Source organism: Passer domesticus, chromosome 14, assembly GCF_036417665.1.
Source record: "Passer domesticus isolate bPasDom1 chromosome 14, bPasDom1.hap1, whole genome shotgun sequence".
Lineage (NCBI taxonomy): Eukaryota > Metazoa > Chordata > Aves > Passeriformes > Passeridae > Passer > Passer domesticus.
This window is the reverse complement of record NC_087487.1, coordinates 7,801,261-7,817,064: the sequence shown is the minus strand read 5'-3', so window position 1 is coordinate 7,817,064 and position 15,804 is coordinate 7,801,261. Positions and strand designations below refer to the sequence as shown.

General features: G+C 37.3%; 1 protein-coding gene across 20 annotated transcripts in view; it reads right to left on the bottom strand.

The window, feature by feature from the left end:
- The window catches only part of LOC135281073 (uncharacterized), a 96,541-nt gene that overhangs the window by 65,161 nt on the left and 15,576 nt on the right, over nt 1-15,804 (bottom strand). For 14 of the 20 annotated variants that reach the window (XM_064389657.1, XM_064389645.1, XM_064389655.1 and 11 more), the window contains one exon: nt 1,378-1,536. The exons of 4 other annotated variants lie outside the window; for them this stretch is intronic. In XM_064389657.1, the coding sequence (XP_064245727.1) occupies nt 1,378-1,536 (159 nt within the window). The remainder of the gene's footprint in view (nt 1-1,377; nt 1,537-15,804) is intronic. 2 more of the 20 variants (XM_064389647.1, XM_064389649.1) reach the window with 1 other exon arrangement.

Sequence of the window (15,804 nt, the reverse complement as noted above, 5' to 3'; positions counted from 1 at the left end):
CAGTGCCTCTGCACCTTCAGAGTGGGAAAGGTGTGTGGATCAGACAGGGACCTGATCTGCCTTCCCTCCAGCAGGGTTTTTGTGCTGTACAACAGGCAAAACATGCAGTTTCCCTGAGTGTGAGTGCAATGAGACAGGTGATGCAATTTTGAATGATCCCATTTGTAAGTGCATTGCAGCTCCAGGGCTGGACTAACCCAGGAGCTGGCATGAGCAGGGAAGCCTCTGCATGCACAATGTTTTGCAGGTGTGCAAGACACTGCCCTGCTTTGAAGGACTTCTTATGTAACTATCCCATTTGGAAATGTGAAAATTTTTTGTGTCCCAACAGCAGAATTTTTATGGGGAAAAAAAGAGTTAAAGGAAAAACTTGGAATCCAAAACTATAAATTCAGTATAACTGCTTTTAGATATTCAGTGATTTCCACAGTATTGCTGAAGATAAGAGTAGGGGTTTTTTTTATTCTTACTGGCTCACAGCTCTAGAGTGGAAGCCCATTTCTATCCTGCTTGTCACATACAATCAGTGCCCAGGTTGGGTTTCCAGCACCTTTCAGTTACAATTTTCAGGCAAAATCTCAAGGCAATGAGGCTGCACAGATGAAGTGCAAACTCTGCATCAAGACAATGGAGTCAAGGGCCATAACATGGACTTAGAGCATCCAGAATGATTCAAGCCAGGAAAAAACCCCAGATTTTAACCATAATGGTTTGTCATTTTGAAAAATTACTACTTTTGTCCAAATGACAATAAAATATAGAGTGGGACTCCAGATCTATATAAATTATTCATATGATAACAGATACACCACAGTCAGCACACTAATTATAAAGGGAAATCTTTGAGATTTTCTAGACCTGAATATTCTAGGCAAACAACTCCAGTTAATTTTGTCTGCAAAACAGAGACAAGATTTATCTTGCTATGAAAATTAATCTTCTGTAAACAAGCTTCAGTCTACCTTTCCTCTGACACATAAATGTATCTTTCACATAAATATTTAGAGATTCATTCCAGCCAGGAATTAAGAAAAAATCTTGAAAATGTCTTTTGTGACAGGTTTTGGGCGAGAAGGATGTGTAAAAGAAGAAAATACAACTCTAAAGTATCAAAATAGCCTGCAAGTACTCACTCTTTTGGTTCTTATCACCCCATTTCACCTAAAGTAGAAATCTGAAATTCAGACCTGTCAATCAGAAACTATTAATGGCAAAAACCTATATTATTGTGAGTTTGAGCAGATACATTACCAAGAATGCAATACTTTTGAGAGACCTGAGACCAACCAATCAAGAGTGTGAGAACCTAATCTTTTGTAAATCAAGTTCCATATAAATTAACTCCATGTAAAATTGGCAAAGAATGGGTCACTCTACCTGGAGCACAGGTGCACTGAAGGAAATGCCTTGGAAACTGTCCAGCATTGTACAATCTGCCTCCGTCTGCAGTTTCCAGCAAAGCACTGTGAGCTGCTCTGGTGCATGGACAAGGTGCCTTTCATTTGTATCATCAAAATCTCCACAAACTTTCAGCTGCTGAAGAAAGTTTTATTCAAAAACAGGCCTGCACAGGCTGGTCAGCTAAACAATTTCACCTTTTTTTTTGCAGGCTCACTGCTGCATCAAAACTCATTAAGAAAATTATGTAAAATTCAATGGCTATTTGATGTTCAAATTATTTAAATTTCAACACACAAAAGATAATTTTTAAAATGAGAACTCCCTGCATTTAACAGAGAATGAAGGAATTGGTCCGCAGCTCCTACAAACCTGAAGCCTGAAGGACCAACCTTACACAAAGTTAATTAGACACTGCAAAGGTAAGTACAGACCCAGGAATTTACTATTCAATGCCAGTATTCCAATTAGAAGAGTTCAATGCATTTGACAGCCAGCCCAGCAAGTTCACAGTGGGACATTTTTGGACACACGGTAGATTCTACGTGACCAACATCCCAACCCTTTTGTAGAGGGCAAATATGGGCCTGGAAAAGCTCCCCACAGAGAGCCCCAGTTCTGTGTAATTGATAGAGGCCACTCTGCTAACATGTGTTCCTTGCTTCCTGCACACGTGCTGATGGATAGGCCTGAAAGGATGGAGATGTGCAGCGTGAGCAGATATCCATCATTTTCACTCGATCCTTTAGTCCTTTAGATCCCTTAAGGTTGTGCTGACAAATATTACAGTCACCAGTGGCACTTAACTGCCATGGAGATTGAGTTTCTGCACAGCACCCAATATCTGTGAGATTTAGAGGCAAACCCATTGAAGTGCGACAGAAATTCAGTCTTTCCCTTGACAGGGCAGCAAGAAAAGAGCTCCATGGGGAAAATGGAATTACCATGGACTTTTACTCTCTGAGTTTTCATAGTGCAAGCTGAGAACAGTATTAATGACTTCCTTCCAGTTTATTACTAAGCTGACAAGCCTCCTCAACATCCAGCTGTGATGGCCATTGTACAGACAGGGACATTGAAGTGCAGGAAATTAAAAGTCATATTTCAAAAATGTCTCAAATTTCATTACTTGGTTTCCAGAGGGGGTCTTTTTTGAGACAAATCTTTGAGACAAAGAGTTTACTTTCAGTAGTAACTGGTAGAAAAAGCAGGTGTTCAATTCTTTTAAAACCAGAAAAAGCAAATGGCTGATATTAGATAGCTGTAAAGCACGGGCAACTTAAAAATGAAGGTCACACTTGAAAACTTCATTCATTTCCCAGAGTCCAGTGTTAAATTAATGAGTGAGAACGGTTTTGTTTGCTTCCCATATTTTCTGTATGTACAGCTGAAACAGCTGCCAGGAGGGTAAATGGGACAGGATTCTGTAACACCCTTTCCTGGGCACAGACGCATCGCCCAGGCAGGACAAGCAGAATCAGTTTGTTCTCTTGGGTTAAAGCTTGTCATAATTTCTGAGAGAGACAGACACACATTCACCAGGCCAAGTTAAAAGCTTTGCACTCTAAAATGATAATTGTTTTCTAATAATTTCTAAACCGTCTTCTGGGCATTCCTTGTTCTCAGCAGAGCAGAAAAGCTTTGCCACAGCTGGAAATCCTCAGTATGGTTATCAGGCTCTGTATCACCTCTCTCAGGTGATGTGACACAAATTCAGTTTGTACAGCGTGTGGTATATGTATTGCTGTCACAGTCAATATTTTGATATCTCCAGAGAAAAATACAGGGTTCTTTAAGTGCCAAGAGAAACCTCAGCTATCTAAGGAACAGATCACTGAAAGTCTGTGGGAGGTTTTACATTTGCACCTGTACACACACATTTCTATCACAGGGGAGGCTGGGATGGTAACTCAGCACCAGCTTTGCTTTGCTAGCATTTTTACATCAGATGAAGACCAGGAGCCAGTAATGAAACAGGAGAGTTTTGTTCCTCTCACAATGGAGAATTTTCTTGCTCTGAAAAACTCTTTGGTTTGCCACCCTGTTTGAAGGGATATCAGTGATATTCATTACACTGCTAAAGGTTAGTAGGTTGTTTTCTTTGATACTGTAATCATTTCAATGGCTGATTTCCACAGGCCAGATGGCATTCCTCATGCTCTTATTTCTTAGAAATAATATCTATGCCAAACAAGGAGAGCAAGCTCTCCTTACTTCAGTCATCCCATAATATCTTTAAAAACCGTTTTTCTTGTCCTGAGTCTATTGCAAACACGTCATTCTATTTCTGAATTGCATGAAGTTTTTGAGAAATATTACATTTGGAAAAATTCTAGCAAATGGAATTGTTTTCGTTTGAGTGTTTTTAAAAGTATTTTGAAGTGGAAACTTTCAGCACTGAAGCACAGAAAGTGCTATTTGCAATAGCAGAGGGAGCAGTGTTTCTGTCACTCTGTAAACCTTTATGCAACTAATAATCGCTGGTTTGAATGTGATTTGTTTCCAAAATCAAGTGGAAAAAAATAACCAAGCAAAAGAACCAAGTATCTAGCCTTACATACTTCAAGAGTGAAGATAGAGAGTGTTTTATTAACGCTCTCTATTAGCTATATTAACACTCTCTTTTAGTTATATTTTTCTTTTTACAGGCTAGTCATAGCCTCTCCTGGGGTATAATTCATTACTGGAAGATTGTGCCACCACGTCTTTTATAACTAAATATTTCATTTGCTTTGTGTTAATTGATCCTGAGGCTTTTTATACTATTTAGATGTGAGTCTAGTGGCCTTATAGACTAAAACCAGATGGATGAACTCTGGGTAGAGAAAGTAAGTGCATTATCCATGTTGCTTTTCATTGCAGTGACCACGTGGAGGGTTCCTATAACATGTCAATTCTTTGAAAAGGAAGAATGTGAGAAATTGCATCAAATTAATGCACAGGAATAGGAAAGAAGTTATAGAAAGTTGGGGGAAATCACTTGGATCAGAAAATTTTCCTATAAAAGACCAAAAAAAAATACGAACATGAAACTAACGAGGGTTTAAACACGTTTCCTGTCAGAACAGTAGAAAGGAGAATGCCATGTGTTAAAATCCAGAGAACACAATTTCAGCTCTAGAAAGGGGGAACAGAAGGGAAGTATGGGGCAGAAGATGAGGACAAACATTGTGGTGCAGAGAGAGCAACAGACATAGGAGGTTTGCAGGGGGTGCCTTGCCAAGGGAAGCCAAGTACCTTTTTTTCCTGGAGCACAGCTAAACTGTAAGCAAGTTGAAGTATGGCCAGGTACACTTTAGAGACATAAGACCAAAAGGAATAATTAAATCAATGGATAGGAATTGGGTCCATTAGTTAATTTTACACATTCCAGTCCCTCTACAACTGTTAGCTCAGGAACACCAAGTTGTTTTGCAGAAGAGTGGTTTAAAGTTGGGAACAAACTGAGCTTCCAGTGTGAATAATAGATTACTTGTGTTCCTCACATTGAGAAGTGCCTGGTCTTGCCATTTGGGCCACACACACATAATGAAAGACTGCTGATAGCACAGAATGTCACTCTAACTAAACTTGCTTTTTGTAAAACTTTGTCTGGTATTTCTGATTAAAGTATTATTCAATATTTCTTTTCAATCTAAGTTAAGATATATAATTAGTAAGTCTTGCTCTCCACAGATATTGAAATACAAGGCAACAATTCATGTAATAAATCAGTTCTGGTCAGCTCCCAATCAGGTGACTTTGTCTTAAATGCCTCTGAGCTGAAGCACAATGCCTAAAAAAGAGCAAGTAGTTGTAACATCAGCTAGAACTCTTTCCAGTGCAAGTTCCAAAACTGAAAAATCCTATTTAATAAACTTGAAAGAGGGTCTATATCAAATAGTTCCTTGAATTCCCTCCTGATTCCAAGATGAGACATAATGCTTCACTTTCAAATTATTCAATTGCTTCACCTTTCCCTCATTTGCATGACTTCTGTGCTTAGTTAGAAAGTTGCAACTTAAAACTAAAAATAGAGAAAAATCTTGACTTTACTCTTTCCCCTTGAATAAAACCTCACTTGTATAATCAGCCTATTTTCCAGATATTTATTTTAATAAAGAAGTTGCTTATTTTTGGGTTTGTGTTATTTTTGTATTATTTTGATTTAATACAATATTTATTTAATCCAATGTACTTTGTGACTTCTTTCTTCTGAAATTAAAAAAAAAAAACACAAGAATTTTAAAGTAGCCATCCCCCAAAACCTTTTCCTTCTTTCCCTTCCTATGTATGTATAATAGTAAAAACATCCTTCCCAAGAATACTACATTTCAAATTGAAAGCACTGGAAAAAATCTTATTGGAAGCCAGCAATGCAATAGATTTGAAAACAAAGGAAACAAAACAGAATGGCAGTTATTAATTATTAATCATCAATAAAATGTACTAGCATTAAAAAAAAGGTACAAAGCAAAAGGTTAATACCCATGTTGCAATATTTATAATGCCCGTGGCTGATAACAGACACTGAAGGAATCAATCAAATTGGCAATGGGGTCACAGACAACAACAACCTGCTCTTAAAAACAAATTCTGAAAGCAAGGCATATGCCAGGTGCCTTACACAGGTAGCACAAACATCAATTCATAAAATTCATACCTGCATCTAAATTTTTGATGCTACATTTAAAAGAGAACAGAATTGCATGGCCTTTAATGAAAGAAGATGCATGGCAGCATCTGGAAAAATTTAATAGTTTCAAGTCAACAGGCACAGAAAATTAGCTGAGAAGCTCTCTGAACTACTATAAATTTCTTTACAAGCTCAAAAATCTAAGGAAACTACAAGTACAAAATGTTCTCAGTGTTACTACAGTGTTGTAAGCAGTAAAAGTTGTGGCTGGGGAATTAGAAACTGGTCAGTCTTCTGCAAAGCCTGGAACAGATAACTTGTACTGGGAAATAGAGATTCAAATATCATCAATGCCAGTCAGCAGTCAAAAATAATAATGGATGTTTTCCTAGCAAGTCAGTCCTGTTAAAGGTCTGCTCTCTTTTCAAGTTGCACAGCAGTTTGATAAATACAGTGCAGTCCACCTGGACTCCTCCAAGCTACCTGGCTTAAAACAAAAACCTTGCTTGGAGGATTGAAAAGAGAGTATTTCTTAGTTTTTAAAATTTCTGAAACAACTCAGACATCAAACACTAATCTCAAGGCACAAACATTAGGAGACACTCATTCCAAGAGAAATCATCTTACAAAGAGAGTTTGGAAATACACTGCACAAAATGTAGTAATGAAAAGAAAGGCAATGGGAAAAGCTGCCTACACACCAAGGAAATTACTTGTTTTTAAGGAAAAATGTGTTATTTTTCCATTTAATTGGCTGTCCTGTTTCATTAATAAAGATAGCCCTGAATATTCATTTTCATGGGAACACTCTGCCTGCTGTTGAATATGCAACACACATCATTCTGCATTTCTAGCTGGAACTGTCTCCATAAACCTCAACTTTCATCTGTTTTATTGACCTCCTTCTGTTATTCAAACACCAAGAGTAAAGACAATTTAATACTGCCACATAATTTGTGGTGTCAGTCTGCAAAACTATTCTAGAACAATCTAGGAGCACAGCTATAATGGGAAAATAATAACCCACCAGGCTCAAGATACAGACACATTCAGCAGATGCTAAGTAATACCATCAGCTTCTAAAAGTCAGCATCTGCATCGAAGCAGCAAAAGATCCATGTCCTCATTTCAATTCCTCAGAATAATATTTTAGGTGGCAGTGATTTATTTCCTTTCACATATTTAAGTTTTTTGCACTCTCACATTACATATTAACGTTTCAATGAAAATACAATAAAAACTCAGAGGGTCTGAACTTGATGGATGAGGATGCAAAGAAGGGTGAAAACGTGAATATAAATGTGCCTTTGTGCTAATCTGCCCCTGAACAACCAATTTAAAGGGGTATGGTTCAAAATTGTGAAAAGAATTGACTTTCAATAGAACTAAATATCTCTGACACTAGAAAATATATTCTTTCATGTCAGTGGGAAAAGTATATATTTCCTGTGCAATGTAACTGTCCAAAAAATACCATTCATTAATACCAATAGAATATGACAATGACAAACTAAATACTTATTTGAATAAGATTTGGACCCCTTGTCTTTTTAAAATTAAATATGTATTTTGGTGCTCTTCCCATCAGAGTTATTCCCAGACCACCAGTATGTTGGAAAATATATTTCCTTTCAGAAATCTCTATCATTATTTTAACAGCTTTCAAAAAACATTGAATCCATCTCAGACCTGCAGCCCAAGTTCTGCAGCTCTTATTTTGGATGCATTGAAATTGCAATGATCATCATGTTATTGCTAGATGAAAAACATAGGGTCACATTATATTAATGCTACCAGCTTTAGTGTTCAGACTTTTTGCACTATTTAATGCTTTTAACTTTATACTTATAATTAAGTAATTTTCATCAAATTACTCCCTCTCACAAAAAGCATAGCAGCACAAATATATAAACAAATATATTTAGCCTGAATAGGAAGCTATTGCATGACATTAATAAAACCAGTATCTTCAGATTACTGAAAATATTGCAACATATACACAAAAAAGAATAAATACAATTTTAACAAAACACTGTTGTTTTCTTCTGATCTCTCAAGACACAAATAAGCAATTAACCTGCACTTGATTTTTCAAAGAAAGAAGACTCCTTCTGTTGGATAAGAGGGCATTTGGGGTCGTGCTGGCAAGCAGCAAGTGGAATGCAAGGTCTGGAATTCTGCTGCAGCTGCTGTGGGCACAAAGGTGATGCAGGAGAAATTGGCAGTAACTCTGGATGCCAACAGTGCATTTTCAGATTTATATTTTTAGTATTTGTACTGTTAAAAGGAAAAAAAATATATCTTGATTCCTAACATACTTTTCTACCCCCCAGATTTGGGTCTTTATATATGTGTGTGATTTAAGTCTTTCAAAATCTTAAAATGGGATTTATATTGATTGAAATTTACCAAACCGAAAGTACACTGTACAGAATCCAAAAATGTTTACATAAAGCTTGAGAAAGCAAAGAAATCTACAAATTATAGAATTAAGAAACAATAGTTGAACATAGAATGAGATCTGAAACAGCAATAATAAGATTATATCAGTTTACAATGCATTTTATCAAATGCAAGTAATGTTAGAACTAAAGTGGTATTTTTCTTCGAATGAGATTTGCTTTGTAGATTTCCTCAGGAGCCAGTTAAGTCTGAAGAAAATCAGTTTGCTAAATTTAAGCTAAAAACATTTAAAGCAGCAAATCCTGGGTCTAATACATGCCAGAGTGGATAAATTCAAAGCTAGAGGCTCCCAATCTTCCAGCATGGCTTTAGCTTTGATTGATTCTAAGAAAACGCATACACAGAGTGAAAGGGATCCAGCCTGAACACACTGGGGCATTTCTACTGTTAGGACATCTATTATTTAAAGTATAATATGTGTCAAAAACAAAGTTAATCTTTCGGATAGATAGCTGTTACTTCTTAAACATGTAAGTATTTAAATCTATCAAACAAGTAAAGTAAAAGGACAGATGATAAAAAGATAAGGTTAAAAAAATCAGTGCCTCGTACACCCATGATATTATCTAACTTTCATTAAAACTAAATTAAAGCAAAACTTTTTTTCTCAGTATAAGCAACACTAATAGTCCTCAGCCTGTCTATTTTTACAAGAGTTTTTCCTAGAAGAAAATGGTTTGGTTTGGGTTTTTTTTCTAATGAGAAATACATGACTTCACCTCAAATTAATTTAGAATTGATTGATGGGAAAATTAAACCTTGGACAGAAAGCAATTGTGGAGGTTTTTTTAGCCAATAGGGAAACGCTGTACAAAATTATGGTGTGCAGAGACAGCTGTTGCTATGGAAACTGTTGTGCAACCTTAAATGTAACAGCAAGTACCAGGTGTCTGCCGTAATGAGGCTGTAAGGCAATTACAAATTGTAAATAAAGTTTGCTGCCAAACTGGTGTAGCAACAAGGGTGGATTTAAGCCAGGTATGATCTCGAGACCTAAAGGACAAACTGTGTCTGGATGACATGCTGGGGAGAAGGTGCAATTTGGTGGTGGCCAAAGTTCAGGTGCTCCCAGCCCCAGCACCCCGAGGAAGGATCCAAGCTGGGCTTGCAGCAGGAGTTACAGAGCAGAGTGCATGGCCAGCAAAGGACACATCTCTGGGACAAACAAGGCACAGCACAGCCACCAGACTTGGCCTTGGTCCCTCCCCAAGCTGGAGAAACCACAGCTTCACACAAAGCTAAAGGGAAGAACCTGCATTAGAAGGAGCCCAGCTGCAAGGGCCTTTCCCTGCTACAAACAGACAATTCCTTCTGCACTGACTCAGCTTCTGCAGAATGCTCAGAAATAGTAACAGATCATCTCCCCCTCTATCCTGACAGTATTATATATCAAAATTACCTGCTGCTTTTCTGGGTCATTTTAGAATACTATGATACATTGATTCCTGCATTAAAACAATTCCATTTCCAAAGCTCCAGTTCATAAAACGCACTTTAGCAACTGGCACTATGGAAGTTACTCACATTACCATTGCTGAGTCGGAGCCCAAAATCTGGCACTCTTGCAAAGTCAATTGAATTTTCTCTAGATTAGGTCATTTTTGGTAGATAAATCTCTACAAACTTTGCCTTGAAGAAGATTCTAAAAATTTTCTCTTCTGAAATTTATCTGTGTTTCACTTTTGGATTTCTTGGGTCCTTGGGTTTCTTTCAGTGCTTAGAAATTCTGAGCAGGTACATGGTAACAGACCCATCTCAGAGCCACCTCCAGGGAAAGAAAACTCTTGCTTGGGGTTTTGTTGCTGGCTGGGGTTAAACCATGACACTGCAACACTGACTTTATCTCTGCCAAGGAAATGAGAATGAAGGGAAGCTCAGTCCCACCTTCTGCACATGCAGTGGCACAACTGCCCTGGAACCAGCCTAAGGACAACCTTCAGGGATGACTCCTCGTGTGCCAGCAGTTACAATTTCCTGGGCTTGCTCAGGCATTTCTAAGCCAACATAAAATTAATAATTTGACCTGGAAAGAGATCTTTTGTAAAAAATAAAACCACTTAAAACTTATGCAAGAGAAAATTGTATTCTTCAATATAGATTTTCCATTCCCACTTGCTATAGGGAATCTCAGGTTGCTGCCTGATGAAATTTGTTTCTCATTATAACCACATGAACTTCAAACCACTCAAATTTGCATTTATTGCAGTGCATGTGACTATTTTTGGTCAGTTAGTGCATGTTGCTAAGAGAAGCCCTGGAAGTCATGGCTTCTGTTCCAGACACGACATCAATGAATTTGACTAAAGCTTTACAACACAGTATCAGAAAGTCAAGTAATGGTAACCTTGACAAAGAGCCAACCCTAAAAAAGTCCAAAAGCAGATTCATATGTCCCTGCAGTGCTGGGGGGTTGGAAAGAAGGGAGGAAGTGGTGCAGTGGAGCATAGTCATTTATCTCAATTATTGTCTGCTTTTCCTAAATCAATTTTGACAAGAATTACATTTCATAATATCCATTATTCTCTCAGCCTTGTTGGGTTTGGCTCTCTCTCTCTCCATAATGACAAGTTCATTGATGTCTCTCTAAACCACATCTCGTGCTATCACTGATGAAGAACAAACCCTGGGCTGGCTGGACCATCAACCCCACACGCTCTGTTCTCACAAAAGGGCCACAAGTGATGCCTTTGCCCTTGAGCATGGAGCATCCCTGAGGGAAGGTATTTGCTCCTCTGGGTCCCAGGCCCAGTCAGAAGACCTTATCTGCAAATGATTCATATGATTTTAACAGTGCATAAACGTGCAGCAATTGAAAAAAAGCAGGAATAGCACAGAGGTGACTTCTTCCTAAGGAATTTTCCTGAAAGATGAAAAACAATTTGTTTTCAAATTGTGCTGTAAGTTGTTAAAAATTGTATCTTACTTCACGATGACCCTTTCTTGCTATCTTTGCTTTTAGTAGAGTTATGGGATTTGTAAACTAATGCATATCTGAGTTCTTTCATACACTGAAAAATTAAAACATTTTACGTTTTCAATATTGGTAATTGACAGAACTCTAACCTAAAGAGAATTACATTAATGAGACTACTTTGCTAAATGAGACAACATACTTTCTACTGTAATGCTATCAGGAACACAGCAGTAGAGAAACTTTGATCTCACAATGGGGAAAATAGCATTTTAAAAAAGGCTTTGATTTCTTTTTTTCATTTGCAAAAAGAGAAAGATATCCCAGCACAGTGCATGTTACAGTACCACCATGAATATTAAACCTTTGGTTCAATGCAGCTATTACATTTGTTCTCTTCCTCTGTCTTTCAATCTCGTACCTTGTGGAAGTCCATCCTGAAATAAAATATAACAGCAAACATTCCACAAATTGCTTTGCCTTTAACCTGATATTTTTGAAGAGAGAAAAACTATATCCTTGTCTTAACCTTTCTATACTTTAATATTCAAGCATTACCATAATCAGAACATCTTCAATGGCAAATCATTTCTTTATTTATTTAACCTCTACAGGGAAGAGCCTTTTTCCTGCCTTTTGTTTTTTTCTTGTTGAGAGGCTAGAACAGGAGAATATGCATAGCTTTATGTCCAGCTGGTAGGATCATCAATTTCTCCTTTTAACTACATCAGGTATCATGCTCCAATGAATGAGAGTGAAAAGACTTTTCATTTATTGGACGGTTTTCCATTTATTTTGTTATCTATTGATATTTCAATAGATCTCCAATGTTTTACTTCCAAAATATTGTCACTAAAGAAGAACAAATTATGGCTGGTCCTGTCTTTGTTTCAATGCCTTTCAGAGGGAGAAAGATTTTTAAATATTATTCAGTGCATCAAGGACAGAATGATATTGATCAAAATTATTTATATGGGATAATTAAGTTCAGCAATTGATTGAGAATGCAGATACTCTAGAATAACCATAATAAACAGTAAGATGGCCACCTGAGAGATCAAAATTGATAGCAAGTAACATATTGGAAGCACTAAATATCATGAAGTTCAAATACATCAGGAAGATTAAAAGGGACTTTTACAGAAGGAAGATTATGACCTAATTGCTTTTCCTCTTCACTAGTGAAGTGGTAAATATAAAATGAACTGCAACAGAGAAGTACCAGAACCTCTGGAAAGAATCTAATGATGCTCTACACAAAAAAATCACTTACAAGGACAGAGGTCATCAGCCAGAAAAAGAAACTTTGAGGAGCATTAAGTATAACATTCAGGACAGAAATTTTCCTGGAGCAGAAAACAAACAAAACCATGAACTGTGTCTGTGTTGAACGTGACTAATGTGACACCAAAAAGATTTTCCTTTGTAAGTGTATAAACAATGATACCAAGGGCAAAAGAAATAGCTTTGTTATTTAGAAGATGTCTTCATACACCATGTTTCAACATTTTCATAGTGCAAATTATACATTCAAAATTATCAAAATTATTATTAATGGAGAGGACAAATTTCTCAGCTGCCTGCAATCACACTTTTCCTGTGCCCTCATTAGCTCTTGTGAGCCTGTGCAAGATACTTTTGGAAAGATCACATAGTTCAATATCCGGTCTTTCCCTTGGGATATTTCTGTCACTTAGTTATGAGGCAATTCTCATAATTAAATTCACCAGAAGACATTCAGATTTGTGTGTCTTAACCCATATAAATTAAAAATATAAATAGGAAAACATGGCAGAATTCTGTGTGTTCTCCAGCTTCTTATTCCTCTTGGTTCCCTTTCTGTATTTCAGCATTCTCTGCTAGTCTTAAAAGGTCCTACATGGATGTCAGCTTTCCTCCTAAACAATCCAGCATCAAGACGTCCTAGACATTCACTGGTTCATCAGCTGCAGCTTGATTTATATTTCATTTTAGTACTATATTTTTTAAAACATTTCCTCAATGGGAACAAGTTTTTCCTATCATTTCCAACAGAGAAAGAAAAGTCAGTTAAAGGGAAAACTTTCAAAGTACAGTAAGCAAAATATTTTCAAAATCAGAGCATCAGACAGAACTGGTTTTTGTAGCCAACATGACAATAAAACTCTAAAACGTAAACCTAAATAAATCTATTTCCGTAGTACTGCACCCTTAAGAAGAAACCATAAAGCAGCACATTTCACAGCCTTGCCCTTGCCATACTTCCTACCTTATTATGTCACACTACTTAGACTTGATGAGTTGCATTACAGAAGAAAAATATCCAAAAAGCATATGGATACAGAAGCATAAATTTCCCTCACATGAACAATGGTTCTTATGGTTGTTATTCATGATTCCAGGCAAACACCAAGATGTGTCTAAAAATCCATATCCATATTCACCAATCACAGCAAAAAGACCACAGAAATCATCCTGAGTTGGTTTTGATGAGTCAACCTGTTTGCAGCATTTCATGCAGCAGAAAATTCTGGTTCACTGGTTATTGGCACAAGTTTCCTGAACTATGAAGCTGGAAAGAGAATTAAGGGTAATCTGGAAACTCCAGACGAATATTTTCAGTTATATGTCTGACTTCTAGCTTGCTTCCAGAACTGAAAGTTATTGGCAATGGCATGGATGAAAAACAGAGTGCCCTGTATTATTTTACCTGCTAATCCAACTCCATTGAAGCCAATTAGTTAAAATAACATTAATTTGCTCCAAGGCTTTTATCATTTCACCTTTGTCTTTTTTAATAAATCAAACATTATTAAAAAGAGAATTCAATAAAGTTACAGTTATATTTGGGACATATTAAAAATAAATTAATGTGATATCAACAGACAAGTTGGTTCTTTCACTTATAAAACGCATAACACCATGACAACTAATGGAATAAAGCAAAATAAAATTCAAGGAATGACAACTGAATTTATAAACTATCTAAGTCTATAAAAGAGATTTCATGCACACAATGGTACATAGACTGAAAACTCTTGCACTACTTAACTAACACCAAAAAAATGTATAAGATTATGACTGAAAAACTGTAACGTATAACTGAAACACTATTAGCAAAGGTTTTGTTCAGTGATTACAAAGGTATAATCTAATCTATTATTCTCCCACAAAATAGAGAGGGAAAAAATGTACATCTGAGTAAAAAAATCATGAAAAACACACAGACATTCATCAAATCTGCTGCAATTATGATTATCCCAGACCTTTGGCTGCTGGGCAGAGGTGGCTCCCCTGCAATTACTAATGGTCATGAAAAGATTAAATGCCTTCAACTGCTATTTCTAAGTTTCAGTGATATTTTCCAGTTCAGTTCTTTTTGTCATTCTTAAGCTCTAGGAGATCAATGGAAAAGGGAAAACTCAAGCACTAGATCTTTGACCCAAAGTGCTTGCAGGTGGTGAGGATATCAGCAGCCTGCAATGATGGGTACAGCACTATTCCATTCAAAGAGTACCTGACACGGAATGTTTGATGGCATTCAGAGCTCTCACAAGTTCTGTGTGAGGAGTTCAATTCTGCTTTTAGAAGTGCCACAGTCAGCACTGCCCCGGGGGCAGGCAGGGAGGCAGAGCTTCAGGAGGCTTTGTGCTGCGGTGAAAGGGAGGAGTGTGGTACCTCCCCCAGACTCACCAGCTCATTAGTCAGAGCAGCCCAGCAAAGCAGCGCTGTTTTAAAGTTCAGTGGGTCTGAGCAATGGCCAAAACAGTGTGGAATCACCACAATGAGAAAGAAAGATGACCTGATTCAACCATGCCTAGACAACCTCTCCAAGTTCAGAACCCCCAGTGGCTCAGCCCCTGGACAAGGTAATTGCCCTGCCAAGTGGCTGAACAGCAGCCAAGGGCTGCAGCCTTTCCTGCAGAGGGGCTCACTGGATCTCTGCAGCTCTCAGCATCTTCACCCAAGCTCTCCTGACAGTTGTCAACTGGCTTTCTTACCTTAGGGGAAGAACTGAAAGTTGGATTTGCTTTGCTCTTTTAATGTGTAACTTCTAGCAATGCTTTCATTGAAGATCTTTCAATAATAATCATTGTAGGTTTCATTCCCTTAGCCCAGAGCATAAACCTGAGATTTCTTCAGTCATTTTTGTCTCTGTATTTTCATTAACAACCTCCACTGGGAACATAAAATTTTCAGTAATTCTGCTCTGCAAGGAGGGTATGGACCTGCAACACCTTCCTCCTACATAGCCAAAACATTTTTATGCAAGATACAAAAAAATGTTATTAGAAGTATAGTAATATATTTATCTGAATACTTTCTATGTTTCCTACAGCTATTTTTTCTACCTACAAAATGGTTTTTCCAGTCCAACAATTCCACAAAGGTCCAATTAACTCCATTTAGCAATTACTATTTCCTTGACCTTTCTTAC